The sequence below is a fragment of the Rhamphochromis sp. 'chilingali' genome (assembly GCF_963969265.1).
Source record: "Rhamphochromis sp. 'chilingali' genome assembly, chromosome: 22".
NCBI classification, from domain to species: Eukaryota; Metazoa; Chordata; class Actinopteri; order Cichliformes; family Cichlidae; genus Rhamphochromis; species Rhamphochromis sp. 'chilingali'.
Genome location: NC_137950.1, coordinates 21,348,005 through 21,370,095, shown reverse-complemented (window position 1 = coordinate 21,370,095; position 22,091 = coordinate 21,348,005). Strand labels below are relative to the sequence as shown.

General features: G+C 41.6%; 1 protein-coding gene across 7 annotated transcripts in view; it reads right to left on the bottom strand.

The window, feature by feature from the left end:
* Positions 1 to 22,091, bottom strand: part of nrxn1a (neurexin 1a) — a 66,833-nt gene that overhangs the window by 22,606 nt on the left and 22,136 nt on the right. For 3 of the 7 annotated variants that reach the window (XM_080872661.1, XM_080872665.1, XM_080872667.1), the window contains 10 exons: positions 16,864 to 17,165; positions 15,657 to 15,680; positions 13,612 to 13,773; positions 11,833 to 11,904; positions 11,352 to 11,576; positions 10,389 to 10,536; positions 8,012 to 8,142; positions 5,730 to 5,982; positions 2,139 to 2,342; positions 685 to 711 (listed from right to left, as the gene is read on the bottom strand). In XM_080872661.1, the coding sequence (XP_080728787.1) occupies positions 685 to 711; positions 2,139 to 2,342; positions 5,730 to 5,982; positions 8,012 to 8,142; positions 10,389 to 10,536; positions 11,352 to 11,576; positions 11,833 to 11,904; positions 13,612 to 13,773; positions 15,657 to 15,680; positions 16,864 to 17,165 (1,548 nt within the window). The remainder of the gene's footprint in view (positions 1 to 684; positions 712 to 2,138; positions 2,343 to 5,729; positions 5,983 to 8,011; positions 8,143 to 10,388; positions 10,537 to 11,351; positions 11,577 to 11,832; positions 11,905 to 13,611; positions 13,774 to 15,656; positions 15,681 to 16,863; positions 17,166 to 22,091) is intronic. The other 4 variants (XM_080872662.1, XM_080872666.1, XM_080872663.1 and 1 more) reach the window with 3 other exon arrangements.

Genomic DNA, 22,091 nt, shown 5'->3' with positions numbered 1-22,091 from the left:
GCCAAAACCCACTAAATGAAACACTACCCAAAATTCCCTCATGTACAGTTTAGAAAGAAACAACAAGCAAACAAAGAAAACAACCCGACAGACGTCGGGATGAAGGTGCGACAGAGAGAAACAGAGGGATAACACGTCTTTTGTCTCCGGCATGAAGGAGAAGTAATTACCCTGAAGCTCTAAGTTGTATTCATCCACCAGCTTCCACTCTCTACTTCCGTACCTCTTATTTATCAGCACACCTAATTTTACTTAAACACCTCATGCCCGGGTTTCTTCTTCTCCTTTTTCTTTTATTTTCTCCTTCCTTCAACCCCCACCATCCTCTCTCATTCTCTCTCTCTGCCATCGATCCCTCTTTGCTAAAATGGCCGACCTGGAAAACCCTGGCCCTCAGCAAAAATCGCACCTCTCCTGCAGTGTAGCTGAACATCGCACGCATATGTGCACCTCCCCCGTCAAACACATACACACATGCACACACACACACACACACATACATATCTGCACATAGACAAATGGTACAAAAATATGTTGAAAGAAGATTAAATGAACTGACATGATACACAGAGTGAAAAACAGCCACACACATTTATAAAAGCACATACACACAACGGCGCACACACGTTCTGAGGAGGTAGAGGAAAGGGGGGGGGGAGTTAGGTGAGATGGAGGATCACTTACTGGCTGTACAGTTTATCCTGATACAGTCTGGAGGGAGAGCAGAGCAGAGGGTTAATGCTGCACACATACACATACTCTCCACGCCCTGGGGATGCACACATCGACACACCCTGCATACATATACAAACACGCACACAATGCTGAGAAAACACACGCCCCTCGTTTGTCACAGGACCACAAGCTGGACCTGGACAATGTGCAGCAAATGCAGTTTCTTCGATTTTTATTTTGTAGCCAATAAAAGGAAAAATCTGAATAAAGACTGATGGATTTTTACCTTGAGCACAATAAAGAGAGCGGTGTGTCACAGCATGACTGGTGTGGTCATTGGCTGCTCTGGCCTGAGCGACAGCTTCAGTCACCAATAAAAAGCGTGGGTAGACTGTGATGGGTTATGTGTGTCAGTTTTGTCTAACGACTCTGAACACATCCCATAATTTTTGTCGCCTATCCAGAGCGCGAATCTCCGTAAATGGTTGGAAGATTCAGCCCCTGTACCTTTTTTAAAAAAAAAACCCCATGATGCCTTGGTGTGTCGAGTGGCGTCAACCACAGAAAAGACGTGGCTGCAGACAACCAGAGACCAACACATGCACCCCTCTGTAAGGATGTGTGTGTTAGCATGTAAATGAATTCACGTGAAAGTGTGTGGCTGTGGAAAAAATGGCTGCGAAATGTGCAAAGTATTCATGTGTGTGTGCGTTTGTGTTGTTTGTTGAAGGTGTTGGGGATGCACAGGTCTGCTGGGAGTGAGCAGAGAATGCAGCTTGAGGCTTGACCCTCTGTTCAACACAAAACCAATAACCTTTAGCTGTTTATATTTGCATGTGTGCATGTAATCTGTGCAACATATCTGCTGAAGCAGTGAAATCCATCTCTTGTGCATACTTGCAGCAAAATTAGCTGAAATATTTATTGGAATTACTGAGAATTCTAATTTAAAAGGGACATCTCATGCTCATTTCCAGCTATATATTTTTAGCCTCGGACTCTGGTGCTCTACTTTTCCATTACTCTAGGTAGTGAATGAGTTCTGCATGATTCATATTTCAAATTTGTGTTCCTTTATCTAATACTCAACTTTTGCACAGTCCCCGGTTTACCCATTTCCCAAAACAATTCATTTTAACTCTCTTCTCCTTCTCTTCAAAAAAACTTTCTTTTGATTGGCTGCCCCTCACAAACAAAAGCAGTCAGGTAGGGCTTCTGTGCTCACACTAGAGTAACAGTGAGCACTAAATTTTGGCCATTGCAACAGTATATATGTATATATGACAGAAAATAAGAAAAGCATAATAGGGCTCCTTTGAGTTTACCGGGACAAAAAGTTATTAATCAACAGTTAATGACTTTTCTATGCAAGAAATTACCAAGAGGCCAGTATCAGCTGCATTCCCATGACAGGTAATTAAAGTAATGCTTGAGATTCTATGTGTTTGTGAGCATCTGTGTACCTAGGTTGACAGTAAGTCGGACACGGGCCCCATCCAGCTCCAAACGAAGGGTATCTGCGGAATTACGGGAAGTGGTTGCCATGAGAACGCCATAGGCCCGCTGGGAGCGAAAGCGCAGCGAGACGTCCTCCGCCTCGGTGTGCATCACCACAGGCAACTGCACCTTCATAAACTTACTGCCGTCGTACGACAGGATAGTTGCATCTGCACATGATCCACAGAAAGAGAAAGAAAAAGAGATATGGAGAAGGAAGAGAGAGATGACGACAGAGGAGGGTGAGGTGGGTAGAAAGAGAAAAAAGGAGGATGATTGACAAGGAAAAAACACATAAGGTGGGTGGAGGGAAAGGCAATCTGATGCTGAATGAATCAGATTTAAACATGACAAAGTATGTTACTGCGTGGTTATACTTTTGCTGGTTCCCCCGCCAATACATGTTGAAAACCTTTCTACAAAATGATCCCATCGCTTTCCACTCTTAATTCATCATCACTCCCTCCGCCTTTGAGAGGAGTATGTAAAAATAGCCGCAGCTGGTTGGCTGGCCCTATTATCCGGTTCAATCAGAATGCATGGTGTTGAATGTGTTAGCCATCGTCACTGACATCTCAGACCCTGGAGTCATAATGTAACAAGCTCAGGTGAACCTGCTTTAATGTCTTTTGCATACTCATTTGCATATTCATAATCTTCTCTCCCTGCTTCCTGCTGGGGCCAATCCCCGACTGCTAAACTGTTTACCTCTGAGGACCCTATTTTTTATTGGCCAATTACATACACAGCTAAACACACTCTCCATGCCTCTGTGTCTTTATCTCTCCTCCTTCTTCCCTTCTTCTTATATCTCTCCACTCCATTCCTCCTTTGCCTTCTCTCCCCTTTTCACTCTCCCTGTTTCTGTGGGAGACGGTTTGAGCCAAGGCAAAAACAAGAGAACAGGAAGAGAGGAAGGCGTCATGAATACTGATGAGCCGAGAAGGAGGGAAAGAGAGAGACAGTGTGCGTGTGTGTGCGTGCATGTCAGAATAAGTGAGTGAATTTAAGTGTGAACAGAGAGGGGTTTAGTAAAGTGAGAGTGGGGCTGGGGGGGGGGCAAGAAAGAGGGAAAGGAGGATGGGGAAAGGGAGAGAAGCTCCTGGCTAAAATGCAAATGAACCCTCATTAACTTGAGGAAAAAAAGAAAGTGGTTGGCCTGTTATATCACACATAACATAACTAACAGCCACACATACACCCGCCCCTGCGCATGCACACACATGAACACGTTTCTGATAAGGGAGACAGCTGACTAAATTTTCCTCATCACAGCACCTGACTCACTACCAGGCAAACAGGGGATAGAGGGTTGGTGAGAAGAAAAGTATGGAAGCCCGTTCATGCTGGGGAAAGAAAAAGACTGACGATACAATGCACGCTGGCTGTGTCACATACTGTTGCATCATTTGACGCCTGTAGCACACACCAGATGGACCATACAAACAGAATAAGTAAAGGATAAGACCAGTCACATTCTGCATTTTTTCTTCTCATGTCATCGATCCCCCGAAAATCCCAAAATCAGATCCCGGCTCATCTCTCAATGCCTTCTAACTTTCTTAACCTCATTTCCAAATTGATTTGTTCTTGCAAAGTTGTTAAGTAAAAAACATGTCAGGCTACTTTAAGTCACTTTGTCGACACATCCAACACAAGGTATTGGGATCAGGATATCTACATCACTGGGATTCAAGCACTTGTACTCTAATACTAATATGAACGAAACTATCTGCAACTGACCCCCCCCCCCCCCCCCCCCCCCCCCAAAACATTTCAATAAATAAAAACCAGGCTAAACATCTGCTAACATTTGCACAGTGGTCACAATGTAACAATAAAAATATAATAGCCACTATTTGACACAGGGTTCACACACACTCACGCACACCGCCCTAGCAGCAGGGTGATGTGAGTATCAACCCTGTTGACATTTAAAAAAGCACAATTTATCCTAGAAAATCTTGACATGTCATCTTTTTGACTGAAAAGTAATAATTCTTAGCCATAAATTCAAATTCGTCATTTTACTACTCCCATTATACTCGCCATTAAAATGTGTCATTAAAAAATAAAAGCAAACTCGGAGCCAGAGCGTGGCGAGCATCTTTGTTCATTAATGAAGAGAGAGGGGGAACAAAGGAGTGAGAGAGAGAGAGAGAGAACGAGGGAGGGGAAAAAAGGGAGGGAGACACCGCAGGTAGAAGGCATAAACATGGCCAATCACTCTCTCCATCTGCTTCTCCATCTGGGCTTCCTTTAATCCACTGAACCACCAGTTAGTGACCCCTCAGTGCACACAGAGTGGGATGAAGTAAGATATACACAGAGCTAAGGAAAAGAGAGCGATAGATGCTGCATTGCTATGATAAACATACACACTGTGGATGTTTGTCCTATGAAATAAAACATTTTCATATCAACTCCTTTCAGAAAGCCTGTGTGTGAGTCTGCATGGGCATATCTCCTGCTAGATGATAGTACAATCATCACTTGAGACGCATCAGCGGTTATGGCGCAAACAACATTTCTTCTCTTCTTCTTGTCTGACGCCCATCTCGCTTCTTCAAACAGGCCTGTATCAGTCCCTCTGCCAATCTTTCCTGCTTTCCATTTCTCCCCCGCCCTGGTCTCATACCATTTCTCATAACTCTCTCTCTCTGTGTCAGATTTTCTTCTCCCATCTCCCATTCCTCCTCATCTCCTCACCCGCTGTCATATGGCGGTTCCAGCCCGGTGAGTCCACCTTCCTCTGTCACAGCTCCTGCTCCCTGCTTTCTGCACACTTCCTCTCCCATCGATTCCCAGTCACTGCATCCATAGCACTCCAATAGTCCTGTCTGCAGCCCTGCTTCTTCCCACCTCTTCTCCTCGACCTCTGTTCCCTCTCTCCTTTCCCACTATTCTTTCTTTGGTACAGAAAATACAGCCAAAGATAGAAACCTGCACCGTTATTATTTTTGTTGGTGAGCTAGTAGACTAATTTTTTTCATTTTTTATCTTCACCCATCCATACAGTATCTACTCCTCTTTTTATTTTCAGCTTCCTACACTCCATCACCAGGGATTTAGTGCAAAGTAAACACATCAGGACATCTGATTTCAGCATTAAAAAAATGAAATAATGCTTTAGTCACATTTTTATTTACCGTTTTATTTTACAAGTGCACCTTTTTTAATGCACCTATCACGCTAATTCAACCTGCTATGAGTGAAAAAGCATAATTCAAAGTCACAAATAACCAAAATTTTTTACAACCAAGTGATCACAACATATTTTCAGCAGCTGATTTATTTTTGATCTTAAGACTTCTGTGCTTCCACCCCACATCATCTGTCACTCATGCCTTTGGCATTACTCAGTGTTCTCAGGCAAAAAAGCAAATGACAAAGCTGTCATGATGACTACAATTTGCATCATGACATATTATTAAATTTTCACCCAATGTGGCTGTGCATTGACTTTAATTAACTCTCTTACTCATCTCCATTGTGAAAAGGAGACATTAGCATTTCTCTTGCTCTTCGTCCCCAGTCTCCTACCCTGTTATTCTCACCTCTCTCACAGGAGCGTCCCAGGTAGCCCGTCCCAGAGCAGTCACACACATAGCGATTCCAGCCCTCCCTGCAGATACCGTTGTGCTGGCAGGGGTTGGACAGGCACTGTTTGGGCGGCTCTCTGGAGCATGAGGGCTTCACTCCCACCGCCCTCTGGGCCTCAGCCAGCCGCCGGATGTCTTTGCTCTGCCCGTCCACAAATAGATCTCTGATGCAGCCTACGTACCCGTAGTTCAACAGCGCCGTCCACACCTGAAGAAGAGGATGCCAGTGTTGAGTCATGACTACTGGATATTTGTCCAAACTCTTGCAGTGTGTGTTGCAAAACTAAATACAAACAAATAATGTTTGTATCATCACTGTACAGCTTTTATTTATTTCATCATGATGTATTTTTATTTCTTACACACTTTGCATAAAACAGGTATTGGGGTAATCTTTTTTTTTATTAATCTAAAAACAAAAAATTAGTTTAAACTTGGTTGTTTCATCTATAATTACTAAAACCTTTTGCTGAAAATCATTCTCTAAACACTGGTTGCACATCTGTGCTCCAAGACTGCAAAATGCATAAGCTGCATTTTTTTAAAAGTTAGTTTAATAATTTTTTATATACCTATTAATATTGTTAACATAAAAAGTTCCCCAAATATAATTTTTTAAAATCAATTTCAATTATAGGCCCGCCAGTTATTTTCTCAATTAACTGATAAAACATCAGGAAAAACAAATGAAAATTCCATGTCCATGCCAAAAGGAGAAAGAAGTATAAACAACAAAAACAAGAACATAATAATAAAATAATCTGTATATTTGGGAATATGTTTTAAATGGTAATTTTACCAGCCCAATTCACCCATTCATGCAGCTCTTTAGTCTATGCCTTACGTTTTTCTAACTTTCACATATACTCTGGTGGGTGCAATTTGGAGTTCAGTGTCTTTGGTAAATACTCTACGGCATGTGGGCAGGAAGAGCTAGGGACTGCCGACCTTTCGATTAGCAGACACAAGTGCTCAGTAAGTTGTTGCTCAGTAAATTCACTCAGTAAGTTGTGGTCAGTAAATTAAATCACTATTGATTAAGTACTGGAGACTTACGGTCAGTTTTACCCTGGAGGTAAAATACTACCAAATTACTAACAATAAGAGGTGAAAGACAGCAAAAGAAATAAAAAAGGATATGTTAAGTCACTCTGTGCTTGACAAGGCTAGATGTTGCCAAGAACAGAGAGCACATGCTGCAAGCTAAAGAAATTTCTCCAATTGTGTTAATATATTTGAATGCCAGGAGAATTGAAGACATGCTGATTGCCATGGCAAATTATTCCGTAATCTGCTGGAGGAAATCAAAAACGACCTGAAACCTTGAACTATAAGAAAGCATTCAATGCAGGTGGAACCAAAATGTTTCTTTCAAACTTTTATTTTTCGCCCTCTGGTTCTTGATTTAAAATTCCAAAGATTTATTTTTCATAAATCCTTTTAAGGCTATGTGGCACCCAAAAATCAGCTTCATGACATTCAAACTCCCTGCTGTTTTTTCACAGTTCAGGACCATGGACAGCACACAGTTTTCTCCCCCAGATCACTGCCAACCATACAAGCACTATAAACAATGACTTCTTTTTAGTGTACCTCTTTAGGTCATAGCATCTATTTTAAACTTCCTCTCTGTATGGCACTTTTTTACTGTGCCCACAATGGTGTTAAAGTTGCTTCTTTGTAAGAAGTGGGACCTTGCTGTTTTGATGTATTTTAATGAACTTGTGAAACACCTCCTCCAACGCCTCCCATTCTACCGCAGAAAACTTCCACTGCTTCTTGTTGGTCTGTGATGTCATGCTGTTTCCTGGGAGAAACACGCGTAAAACCTACACGTTTGTCAGATTACAAGTAACAGGCTGCACACGAGTTGTTAACAGCTCTCTCGCACATTCTCCTCCAGCTTTGGAATGCTGGACTTTATTGAAATTAACTTGGTCAATGTTACAAAAAAGAAGAAAAAAATCTGTATATTGTAAGTAGATTGCCGGCAGAATCAGACATTCTGTTAATGTAGGTAAAAAATTTTAATATGGAGAGTTTAGGTTATTCATTATTGTCTGCAACTGCCACACTTTACTAGAGCTGAAGTTGACATCATCTGCCAGTCCTAAACACCCACACTGACTATATTAAAACACAGGAAAAAGTGAGGAATGTTTGATGTTTGCTGGAAATTTTCTTTTAATTATTTGAGCTAGAATGCTTATCATAGCACATGATATCTACACACAAACCTCTGTTGGGAAGATGAGTCCAGCACGATCCTCAGGTAAACCTCCGAGGTACAAGGTGTCATCCAGGTCCAGGATTTCACTGTCTCCCGGGGCCGTGTATGCTGTTCTTACACTGTTCACCGAAATAGTTCCTGAACACGTCGCCAGACATCAAAACAATATCAGTAATTGTTATGACCTTCAGCGTGAACATCCTCATCACAATCACCACTGTCATCACCAGCACCATCACCACCAGCACCACTATTATGAGTGCCATCATTATCATCTTTATCATCATCATCTTTGCGCCTCTCTTTGTACTCCTCCTCCTCATCACCACCACCACCACCACAAATCACAGCTACAATCAGAAGTAATTGAAATTCTACACAGTCCTCAGGTAGTCCCTGTGAGTTAAAAAATGCCACATTTAACATTTTTTTTGCTAATAATATATTTCCTTTTGGAACAGTAACGCGCGGTTGGAGCAAACAAATAGGATTCCCACTGAGAGGAAAGGCAGCTTCTACAGACCTCTGTAATTAACACAGAGTTTCAAGCAATAACTATATGCTCATAACAGGCTGACATGTGTAAAACATCCCCATCTGTAATAGAACTGTACAGTACTGTGCAAAAGTATAAAGTCACCCCTCATTTCTTTATATTTTGCTAGGAAAATGTAAAAATAGGAGCACCAGTTCATTGAAACACCTGCAAAAATGCATGGAAATAGAGTATGTGTAAGGCAAAAACAGAACTTGTACAATTCTAATGAGTTTAAAAGTAAATGTTTGACATGACAACCTTTATTCTTCAACACAGCCTTAACTCAATGGCAAGCTTTCTTTTAATTTCTTTAAGCAGTCTTCAGGAATAGTTCTCCGGGCTTCTTAAAGGCCACTTCAAACCTCTTCCTTGGATGTCTGCTGCCTTTTGCAATGTTCTCAGTCAAGATGATCCCACACTGCTTCAATAAAGTTGAGGTACAGGCACTGGGGAGTGCAATCAATGACTGATGGTGTTTCATTGTGTGTTTTTAATCCAGGTATGCTTTCACTGCATTGGTAGTTTGTTTTTGTGATCATTGTCATGCTGAAAAATGAAGCCATTGGCAATCAGGTGCTTTCCAGATGGTATTGCATGGTAGATCAAAATCTGATGGTACTTTTCCATAATTCCATCAATTTTAACAAAATTCCCAACATCACTGGATGAAATGCAGTCACTAACCATGACAGAGCCTCCATCAATTACAGACACTCACTAGTGTAACTCTCTCTTGTCAGATTACAAGTAAGAAGAGTAGGAAAGTAGATGGATCTGGCAGAAAGGCCAGATCTCACAGGTCCTGTATCTGGATTTGTTTCCTTTTCTTATGACATAACTGTCAGATGCTGTTCAGATGCTGTAGATAGTTTTTTTCCACCTCTTCTTTTGTCCTCACTCGTCCAATTTGTCCCTACACTTTTTACAACACAGTACGCACCATACGGAAAGTTTTTGGCTCTTTTGGGAATCACCTTGTTGGTGCAAAAATACTATTTTATGCCTCCCAAATTGTATTATCTTTGGTATTTTGAGTTGATTAAATTTAAAAACATTTGGAACAAATTATGTATTTTTGCAACAGGCAGCTAATAACCCTAAAGATCCCTAAAGATACAATTTAAAATGGGTTCTTTGCTAATTTTTCTGTTATGCATAGACACAACAAATCTAGTGATTCATAGGCCAGTCTTAAATTGCTTAACAAAAAAAACAATTCATCTGACAGTGGTCAAGTACAAGTACAAGTACAAGAACTGGACTAAAAATAAATTAACAAGCAATGAATGTCCAATGATAAACTTAAGAAAGCCTGGGGAAGTGTTGTTCAAGACTTTGCACAGCACTCGATAGACTTACCAGAGAATCTGGGTCCTTAGCAGCAAAGTATAAAGAAATGATGGGCGGCTCAAGACTTTTGCACATAACTGTAACTGCAAAATGATTTTAAGACATTGTGCAAGTATGTTTTACATACCGACTGACAGTAATTGTGACAGAAAGGAAAGGTTTAGAGCAAATGTGATTATGATGTCAAGTAGCATTAATGGGTCTACCAGTTGGATACGAAACAGGCCACCAAAAGCTTTAATTTTAGTCTGAGTGTTATTATACCAGCACATGAACAATAAACTTGACAGACCTGCTGTATATGAATTGGGTTAAAATAGTCAAAATAAAACCCCTTAAAGTCAGATTCAATAGAAACAGGTGAATTAAATACATACAGAATGCAGATGGTTGCAAAAATGGTCATGTTAATCTGCTGCTTGCTTCAAAATGTGCACAGCTACTGTCAGTTCAACTTTTGCTATTAGCTTCAGAATTAAAAGAGCTGCGATTGTACCTGAGCGTCCGTCTCTCTGGAAGTCAACATGGTACCATTCTCCATCATTGACCTTTCTGTCGATGGCCTTGGTCTTGGTGGTTCCTGAGCCCATGTCCAGCAGTAAGTACAGGTGTCCATCAAGCATCTCAATAGCAAAAAAGTCCACCTGTAGATGAACCGGAGACAGGTGTAAAAAAAACCAAACAGGAACATTTGTGCAAGCTGTGAAAATGCAAATTATAGTTGCAGGTGTGACATGAGTGCAATTTGTTCAATTTACTTCTTTTTTGAATTCTCATTAATGAACTATTCATCTTGAATTTGTAGAAGTGGGGACTTTCGTTTGTTTAAAATCTCAATTCTGCAGCTAAAGCTCAGAATATCAGTCACGATTATAAAGTCACTGCCCTGTTAGAGAGGATGATTAAAGGTAGCCGTTTTAATGAACTGAATTTTCAGATGCAAAATCTTTGTACACATTAATAAGCGACAGGTGCGTTGGAGGAATAAACTTCATTAAAACAGCTCAATTGAACTCCCGCACGCTGTTCCACTTACTGTTCGTATACTTACTAGTGGACCATTCCACCTTCTTCATAAGTAACATCCCTTCATATCTATCTAGATAATCATTCCAACATCCAGCAGACTAAAAAGATTAATGAGATGAATTTAGCCACCTTGCAGTATGTGAGTGGTCAGCCAATAATATTCTACAAAAAATATTCTAAATGAATTTCTGTTCTTCATAAATGGATTTTGTACTATTTCATCAGAATTTTGAAAAATGTATACTTTGATAATACCTAATACTTTGTTTATTTGGCTACACCCCTTCAAAACTAAAGTAACTCATATGAACTTCTGCACTTTGTACTATAGTGACCCAAAATATAGCTGCTAAACATCAACACTGTCATTAAAATTTATTTCAACATTATACATTATACATTATACAGTTAGCCTAGAATGTTTTTTTACCTTGACGGTTGGAGGTGTGCGCGGATCCTTGCGCTGCTGCTGCCGGGGTTTGCCGTGGCTGAAAAGCATCAGCCCATTGGGCTCTGTCGTCCTGAAGTCAAATGAGATGGATCCCGCCTTCTTCGCTGTCCACTTGCTCAGTGCCACGTAAGACTCTGGGGTGTCAAAGGTCACGGGGTCTAGCGTTGCTACACTCTCACACTTAAAGGACACCACCCCACTTACCTGGTACAGAAAACAGTTGAGTTGTTAAATTGCTGTAGTGACTATCTGGACCAGTATGGTTCCTTTGTAGTCTGAGACCGAAATAAAGCCAGATTCCAGCTGTGAAGTGGCTAAAAGATAAAAGCTTGTGGCTACCTCTCAAATATATAATCCCATTTACATCGCTACAGTGTGAGTCTCACAGGGCGAGACATGAGGTGTTTGAGGGGATCCAGCATTGTCTGGCTTGTTGGGACGTGTTGATTAAAGCACATACCTTCATCTTGGGGTCTCCCTGTTTAGCCAGTCTAGACAGCTCCAACCGTACATCGTTGTTCTTGTACACCACCTTGAGGGGAGGGGATTGAAAGAAAATAATGATATCTGAATGCTGCTTCACTTTTAACCAACACACATAACATTTCTGATAGAGAAATTATTAAAGTAATGCTAAATTCTTATTAGTAAGCTGGAGGAATGTATCTCTCTCGCTGCGTCTCTGTCTCACTATCCCTCTATCTGCTTTCTGCTATCCAAACATTATGTACTAGCACACACAATGATGCTAGACTGTTTCCCTGTAAGGGAACACACACGTGACAGTTCCCAGGATAACGTTGGGGGAAAATGTATGAAAAGGTTCAGCAACAGTAAGATTGATTGACTTTTGAGCGCACATCGATTAATGTTTAACCTATTCAAACACATTTTCTATTCAAATGTTCTGATGGGTTTTTTATATGAAAGCAAGAACCTAAAGACCAGCATCCACTCCGGCTTCATCTTTTCAAACTCCCATTTGTCCCTGCCACCTGCATGATTGCTTTTACATCTTCTATTTTCTTTGCTTTACTGTTTCTCTCTTTGCTTTCCCTGACACAGTCCGCTCTCTGACTCAGTGTATAGAGTGTGCTTGTGCTGAGCATTCTGATGTTGAGAGATGAGCACACAGGCTCTGCTTTATTAATCCAGACCTCCTTCTATAACCTGTGAGCAACCAAATACTCCTCTGCATTGGCTCTGCGTTTTAATTTTCTGCATGTCAGGTGCTATTGTGTGTGTGTGTTTAAGGCAAGGGGGTGGCTCTTGAACACAATAAGTGCTTCAAACGGTCTTACGGTGTGGGTGTTTATGGGGAGGATTGTGCCTGTGCTGCATCCAATGCACAAAACTGTTACAGCCGTGATTGCTCATGCATATGATGATTCGCAGCATACATCTTAATTTGCTCACATGGATTATCATATCATCGTATTAAATATGTAAATGTGCCAGTGGAGGGTTCACTTTGACAGTGGCAGCCTCATTTAAACATCATCACTCTTAATGAAGCAACACAGAGTGCATTCACTACTGATACAGATAGCTCTCTGTTTGGCACATCATCTGTTGGCTTGTTTGGTTGTTTGTTTATGCCTCTGTGTGAATCTGCGTGAATGAAAGGGAGACTCAGGCAGGGTGTGTATCCGATGGGCGTGAGGATGTCTTTGGGAGTTTCGTTGTATCAAGCTCTGGGTATCCATACGTATGTTTATTTGCGTGCAGCAACTGTTTCAGCGGAAATATTTGGGCATATAATATTACACTACGACTGTGTTTTCTGTGCATGCATGCATGTGTGCATTGTGAGTTTTTGTTTCTGTGGTGCTGTGGCCCATTTCAAGCACAGTGGATGGATGGAGCATCTCTGTGGCGTACCTAATTAGCATGTTAGTGCTTAGTTCTGTATCTACTCTCTCAACTACACTCATCACTGATTCTCTCTGATGCTGGGGAGGGTGTGTGCGTGTGCGTCTGGGACTACTTGTGTGAGTCTGCCAAATGGAAGCATGTCGGTGTATGTGTGCTTTATAAGATATTGTGTGTAAAAATGTTTGTGTGATGCGTGGCAGAAGAAAGAAAAGAAGATTTATTTTAGTTTAAATGAATATTTCTTAAACCTTAGGTCAAAGCGGACAGCATTAAGCACTTGGAAAGACATTTTACACATGCAAAGTTTTATCCTATGCCAATAATTAGTTTTTTTTTTTTTTTACCTATCAAGCATGTGCCCCACCTCTTTCAGACATCCCATGAAATTATTGCTGACTGGAGAACCAGGCAGGTCAGCGGTGCTGGGGCTTCCTCCCACGTAGAAGAAGTCATCAGAGCCTAGCATGGTGTAGTCCTCCTGTGTGTAGCCCGTGGTGGTCAGGATGCCGTCCACAGAGATGGTCACCTACACAACAAAGCACAGGGAAAGGACACGCTATATACTCACACCAAAGGCAGCGCTAAGCGCTAGCTAGGCGCTGACCAGCCAAATTAGCCCCCGTTGCTCTGGTAACCAATCTATATGCATTCTGGCAGGGAGAAGGCCTGATTGGTTTTGGGAATTGGCCACTTTGATTCGCAGCAGTTGGATCAGTGCTGGCTGTGTGGTGTAACTGAGTAGTGTTGCCTCTTGGCTTTGCTGATGTAACCGGCTTCAGAAATATGTAACTATGCACTGCTAAATACCGCTCACTCCTGCAGGTAGTGGTAAACTCTCATTTTTCTTTTGTGCGCTCTGAGAATTAAAACGGCATAATCTTCTATCTTCGGCCTATCAAGAGCAAAAAGTCTATTGTAAATTCTCTATGCGATTAATAAAGTTTTGCTGAAACCCAAAGCTTCAGGGCCACAATTCTCTCGGTACCCAGACTTCAAAGGCAGTTTATTATTCTGTGACTGCATGGTAAAAAATAGACTAAACCATAGTGATTTTGCTAAAAGGTTAGCCTTGTTTATTAAAGGAAAAGCCAACTTAACCCATATCAGTGAAATTTTCCAACTTATGTTTATGGTTCGTACGCTTAAGCTGCTTTACGGTCTAGGCAGAAGACGCAATTTGATTTATTTCCTAATATGCTAACAAGATTTTTCCTAAATGCTTTGCCTAAAGTGACACTGGTGCTCTTATAATTTAATCAGCTCATTTTGGAGTGTAATAGCCTGTACAGAGGCTTTTAGGTGTCACTGATATCCAATCTTGTCACACTCAAGTCACCGTTAGTGGTACATTATCACTCTCTGATATTCTACAGTACATTACTGACCATGTCTGGCTGCCCATAAAGGTTGTGAGCTCTTTATTTCCCCACTACAATAAGTTCCCTCTGACTGCTGGTGCTCATCATTGCCAGGCAAACTTGCCCAGCCAGTCAGGTGTTAGTAAGTCTCCGCAGGCATCTTCGTGCTATGCAGTAAGGTGTTAGTACTATTTACTTGTTAGTAGTTGTTAGTTGTTGCACTGTTGGCAGCCACAGAAGTGTTACTTGTGTCAGGCCAAGCTGTGTTGGGTTACTGAGGTCAGGGTTCATGATTTCAATGCTGTTAGTCATTGTGATGATGTTATGTTATTGTGTTGTTAGGGTGAATTGTGATGATGGTGTTAGTTGGTTAGTTAGTGGTCTGGGGGGGGTTTGTTAGATCAGCGAATCAGGATGACAAACACACAGATTTAATGCACACACGCACAGGTGTTAGATGGGTTACGCCTCATTCCACACACATAAATATACAAACATGCAGTCTGTTCCTCTCTCTGCATGCAAGCACTGGCAAAGAGGACACAATAGATAATAAAATACAAAAAAACCCCAACAACATACGACAGGATGAGTTAGAGGCACCATGGAGAACATGCAGTGGAGGATTGGTGAAAAATAAAAGAAAAAAGAATTTAAAAAAAGAAGGGAAGGAACCTCTCTATCCACTTTACGGACCAATTAGAGAGGGGAAGGGTTTTTGAGTCACGCCATGCAGGATGGGGGAAGGGGAGGGCTCGTCATTTGCGTGCAGGTGAGGGATGAGCCAATCAGCGTGGGCCTACATGTCAGTCACAAAGTGATGGGGTGAAAATAAAAACAGTAGAAGTAAGGGAGGGAAAGGATTTATAGAAAAAAAGTGGTTGGCAAGGAAGGTGGATGTGGGCTTTTTAAGCGTAAAAGATTACCAACCGCATTTATCCTGTTATTGGTTTAGTTTTGATGTCTATGGTTCAAAAGGAAATAGACACGGGGCAAACCCAAACTAAGAAACAATTAGAATGATATCTACCGAACAATGGAGTTTGTTTACCATAGCGTGTCCAATGCCTGAGTGCTTTGTAGGAGAGGGGGAGAAAGGAAAGCAAAAAACTGTGAACAGAACAACCTCGGGAACAAAAAAAGGAAAGCTAGAAGGCCTCTGGTGAGGTTAGTAGGTTGGTTGGAGTGGTTTCGCTAGGAGAAGGGCACAGGTTAGGTTAGTAGAATGAATCATTCCATGGATGGTGGTTAGTTTCACTAGCAGGTTAGTAAAGTTAGTAGTCAAGTTAGTAGTACAGACAGGCAAACGGTAGAGGCAGGGCACAGGTAGGTTACAAGCACCTGGGTGCTAGTGACCCTGTATGTTCTCTAGTCCACTCCCTCGCTCTTTCACTCTCTCAGTCATTCACTCACTCAAACACACAATTGAAAATGCACTCACCTAGAGCTGAGAGCAGTGCAGGTCTGCTGGTAAAGCCACTGTAAACTAAGACCAAAACCTCAGGTATTTTCTTACTACCATAGCATCACTGCAATTGGACAACAGACCACTGACCATGGTTTCTACACTGTTTAGCTTCCCTCTGCTGACTACAGTCTTTTCAGCCCCGTGTGGCCCTGGAACACCTGCACTGTGGTTCATCAAAGTCAAATACAGAGCGAATCTATTTAACAAGGAGTCAGAATTAATTCTGCAACTAATAAACATCTTCATTTGGTTAATGAGTCAATTATTTCTCAGGCAAACGAAATTATTGTTTTGGCGTAGCCTTTTAGTATGCACGTTTTTTTTGTTTTTTTTTTAATCATTGCTTCTTCTGGCTTCTCTGCATCTCGTCAGAGAATCAGTGCCACGAGATATGAGGAGTGCTGGGTTGCCCGCACCTATAGCCTGAATACAATCCTGTACAATAAGACACATTAAATGCAAAGTTTCTGAAAACCCCAGCTGAGGTCTAAACTTCACAAACAAGCTAATGAAGTAAAAAAACAAAAAAAAATCACAATGTTGTCACATTTGAGAAGCTGGAACAAGTATTTTTTTTATCTTGACATCTTAAAATATTTTCAAATTGTGCTTTACTTCACTCTGCCATTTACCAAGCATTTTATCAGTAAAACTTCCATTCATCCTTGTTATCTTTATGTCCCTCTCTACATGACTGAAAATGTTTCTTCCCAAAAGCCTTATCAGTAACATAAATTGTCTCCTCTCCTCTCTGTTTCGCTTACTCCTCCATCTCCTGTTGTTTGGTTACCTGTCTCAGGTTGCGGGTGACCTTGACGTCATGCCAAGCGTTGTCGTTGAACTTTCCGTTGACGGGCTCCACCAAAGCCTCAAAGGCCCCAGAGCCGAGGTTGATGACAAGTGACACTGCCCCATTCTTGAGCGCCAGGTTGACGTAGTCAGCTGACTTGCCGGTGTGCAGCATGAGGCCATTGCGCTGCAGTGTCTTGAAGGAGAGCGTTATTTCATCACTGCTAGACTGGATGGGGTTGGGCGACAAGTCGTAGCAAAAGTACTCTGAGCCCTTGAAGGTGGCGACGTACTCCTCGCGAGCTGAGAGGCAAAGGGAGAGGAGGAAGAGGGAGAAGAGGAGGAAACAGAAGCATGGAACCATTACGTTGTTGCCAAAGCATTATCATAATGAGTGGTACATTTTCCAAGCTATGTTGCTTCTTCCCACACTGCTCTTCACAAAATGCTCAAAGATGATAAAATGGTGGGTGTTCATCAGAGCCAGCTGAGTAAAACAAAGCTCAGCTGGGCCTGGTTAAATTTGATTCGGATATGCAGTACAAAACATATTGTTTAAGATGCTGAAAATGCTGTTATTGTCAAGCAAAGCCTCACTGATGCCAGCACTTGGAAGAAACACTTCCTTCCATACCTCTAATTGTACCACAGAGTGGTGTGTAAACAAGCTTTGATCATTCATGTGGGTTAGAGATTAAACAGTGTGGATGTGCGGGAGACAGTCGTGAGTCTGTAGCATTCCAAACTCGTTACGAAACCTGTCTCTCTTTTGAGAGAACAGCTGTGTTGGCAGTCTAAAGTGAGGTGCTCTTGTTTGACAACATGGCTCCTTTCATGATGTTTGTTAAATGCCAGAAATGTGTAAGTGTCTGCGTATGTGTGTGTGGCGGCAGCAAAGGTTAGGGAAGTTTTAAAAGTGAATGGCAAAAACCGACGATGAAGATGGAGAAGAGCAGCCTGCAAGCATAATGGCAGCCAAAGCAGGTAGGAGTGGCCAATTAGAATTCAGTAACAGGCAGACAGCCAGTAGCAACTTACCTTGCACACCCTTAGTGACCCACAAGGACACTAGACCAAGGTTTTACAATCCATCATACTTAAGCTCGCATTCACTTATCTGCTCTCACACCTACACACACTACTCTATACGCAAGCCAGCAGCAGAACAAATATGCACACCTACGCACACATCCGCAAAAATGATCATACTATCGTGCTGCCATAGACAAGTAGGGGCGACATTATCTGTCTCTTCACCTCCCCCCACCTTCAAAAACATCACCCTTCCTCTGCATCTGCTCCAGCGTTCTCCTCACCACCATCCCTATAGCTCTCACACCTCCCTCCTGGCCTCATGCCACCATTCCTCTCCTCACATCTCACTGGCCTCTTTTTCTTTGCTCTGTGGAGCCTCTGGCATAACCACCATCTTGTAGTTCACAATGACGAGGGGAACAGAGGAGGATTTAGCACACGCTAGGTGAAGCTGGAGCAGGAGAGACACTTGGTGAGGAACCGCTGGAGAGGAGAAGAGGGGGGGAAAGATGCCATATAATGAATAGACTGAAGTGTAATAGGTTATTAAGGTAGTGAGAGGCAGAGAGAGGGATGTTGAAATGGAATCGGCCGCACTTGAGTGAATATAACACAGAGAGAATAATGAGAAGGAAAAAGTGAGAATATATCACAATTCAAAGGCCAATTGTGGCAAATTGTCTTTCTTTGCTTTAGTTGCATGAAAAAAAAATCCAAAGTGTGAATGCCAATATATGAGTGAGAAACGACACATTGTGTTGTGTGATTCCTTCCCTCCCAGCATGTTGATTAAGAGTATGTGTCTGCATGCCTCAAAGAGAAAAAGAAAAACTGCGTGCGAGTTCGCGTTCAAGCGTTTGAAAGTGTAGACAACTATATGCTTTTTATGTGTGCATGAAATGTGCGGGGGTGTGGGTGGGTGCTGGTCTCTGTAAATATTGGTGTATTGCTGTCAGAAAAGCTATTACCAACTCAGGGCCTCGGGCTAGTCTTTACTGAGAGGAGCGAAGAAAAAGGAGACCCCCACACACAAACGTACACAGAAAGACCAGCCACAAATGTTAACACAATCACACATACTCACTCACTCTCTCACACACACACGCAAACGGAGCCAAATGTAGATGAGGTGGCAGAGCGAGAAGGGGTGGGTGTGTGTTGTTCACAATGGGAACACACGCAGCCGTCCAGCAGCATTGTAGCGGTAATTTACAGAGGTGCCATTAGGTTTCAGTGTAGTGCTCCACCATTCTGTTGCTAATTTACAGACACATCATTAGAGCAGACAGGAGCACATAAAGCATCTCTGCATCGATCTGGAAGCTCTGGCCCGCAAACGCTCACTCCTCGTTCTATTACATCACATGCACAACAGACGTGCACGCACACATTCAGACAGGAAAATGCATATTGGGTGACACAAACACAAGGAAGACGTGCGTGCATGTGTTCACTGTGAAGACACACCTAAAACACACAGAGACGCACACGCTCTCAAGTGGGCAGGTTGGAGTGGATCTTCTGTAGCTCAGATTAATGGAGTGAGTCAGTATTAGCTCAGAGTAAACAGTGAGACAGACACTGACATACACACCACATGTCACACTTCATCCTGTGGAAAGCACTGTCGATCAAAACAAGCGAGTCGGAGAACGGAGGAATACAGTGAACGAGGGAGAAATGAAGGGGAAAGAAAAGGAGAGCCTAAGAATGAGAATTATAAAAATGTTCCTGTGGAGAATTTTTAGTACTTTATATTTATTAATGTACTGTAGAAGTTTGGTATAGGGCTGGGCCATACACCCTAAATCTTTTATTATATCTGAAAATACTATCGTTATTGTGATATCATTGCTATAGCAACATAACACAAACTAGCCCAGGCACATCAGAGCACAACAGCACCATGTCATAATTTAGCATCTAAAAGAGTAGCTGTTTTAATAACCTTCGATCATGAGCAGTGCTTTGCAGAATATGCAAGAAAATGTTTCCCCCAAAAGGTGAAAACGACTCGTTTCACCCCTGGATGCAAAAACAAACTGTTGAGTATAACCAGGCTACAAGTAGGAGATTCCAGCATTTGGTGATTGGACGTCAACCCAGATATAGGCGCATGACTCCACTTGTGTTGTTGGTGCGCTGACTAGTTGTGCTGGGTATTTGCACTCGCTAGTTCATAGCTAGCTGCACGCCACATGACAGGAAGGTCACATGGAGTGGATGGAAATTTTAAGCAGCTGGTTTAAAAGCTTGACCCAAGACACAACCCATCAAAGGTAGAAAATATTTTCCAGTTTTATTATCTGATAATATTTGTGCGGCTTTTGAAAAGTTACAAGGTCAAGTTACTTTAGTTACCGTTCAATAAAAGTGTTAAGATACCTGCTTAACATAAAATTACTTAAATTTCCAGGGAAAACACTAGCAAAGCAGCTTGATTTATGTGGTGTCACTTAATGTACTGCTGGGTCACCACTGTTGCACTATGGCTGCTGCTACTGCTGGCTCTTTGGTTCAGTAGACTCAATTGAAAAAAGGATGGAAAAATACTCGTCATTAACTTGCACTTAAATGCAGGCTGCTAGCATCAGTAAAATGTTCAGGAGTTTTTTCTATTTTGTCAAAAATACTAGAAGTTTTCTTGAAATGTTGTGATATCATTTTGTGTCTATATCACCCACCCCTACTGTGGGAATTGTTTCTCGTGGGCTGCGTGTTTGGACAGCTAAGCTAAGCTTTACTTTATCTCTGAGGTCACTTTTTGCAATAACGGTCCTAAATTATACCTGATTAAAGCGAGTGAATAGAAGAAGGGAAAAGAAAACTCTTTAAAGTTAATTAGCTTTGGGTAACTTTAAAGCTAATTAAAGGATATTTCTGAAGAAAACTGTAAAAATTGTTTTTATATCCATTCTTCTTGTGTTTTTTTAGTCGAAAAAAATTAATTGGCCGTTCATTGTCACCAAATACCAAACATTTGCTGGCCTAAACTTCTAAAATGTTCTATTCTTTGGGTCATATAAATACGTTGGGATTTTACACCACTGAATTTACAAAGTTATTAATAAGGAGATTTCTTTTCTTGGATACTGGGAAGCTGTTAAATGTATTTATTTACTATTTTATTTACCACTTTATAAAATAAGTGGTTGTATCAACAATTTTTTTTAGCTAAAAACAAAGCAGGCTCTCTTTTGAATTCCTCCAGCTGTGAGCACTGGAGAGACACAGAGCTGTGAAACTTCTCGTGTGTAAGTAATTCACACAAGCCGACTGTTGGTAGACAGATCCAACAATTATTTTTAATTTCATCTTTTAACCCTCAATGATCAATAAAATAAAAAACACCAAGGATGCGGCACTGCTGGGGTTTGTAACGTGTTGAAATATGCAGCAACTGAACAGCAAACTATTGAAAAAATATGCTCTAATGAAGGTCAGTAGGGTAAAACACTTCCTGAAATGTCTTTTTACCAGGAAAAATACAACTAAATCAAAAACAGCTTCCTCCACTGCACCTCGGTGACTAATCAAATCTTCTCTTGGCTGCTCCCTTTAGGGGTCACTATAGCAAACGATCTATTTCCCTTCCTTCACACCCTATCTGTTACATTGTCTCCTGTCACACTAAAGCTCCAGATATTGTAGTACCTACATTTTAAGTCCGTAGTCTCACCTCTACACTCCCAGTTTTCCTTCTGTCTCCAAACACACCTTCTCACTATCTTCCTCCTCAGTAGCAACGTTTTCATTGGTAACCTAGTAACTAGTGGTTGTTGTTAGCCTGGCCCTCGTCTGCTCTGGTTTGGAAATCTTATTTTTCATTCACTTGTTTAATTTGAACAAAGATTATACACTGGGTGCCCTTCCTGATGCAATCCTCCCTGTTAATCCAGACTTGGACAGGACGCTAGGAATAATCTGGTTTATGGGCCCTGTGGTTGGCTCAAATACTTTGAAAAAAATAAACAAAGAAAATGTTCTGCAGCTTACCAAAATATGCTTTTCTCAATTCTTGTTCTAACTAATGGTGTAATGAGACCACTGCAATTACATAAAGACTCTATGCACCTTAAAACAAATTTACACAAGGCATAAAGCTTCACTAAAAAAATCACCATACAATTGCCACTGTTATGCAAAAGCCTATCAGCTGAGATTCTCCCATCATCTGTCAGCACTGACAATTAG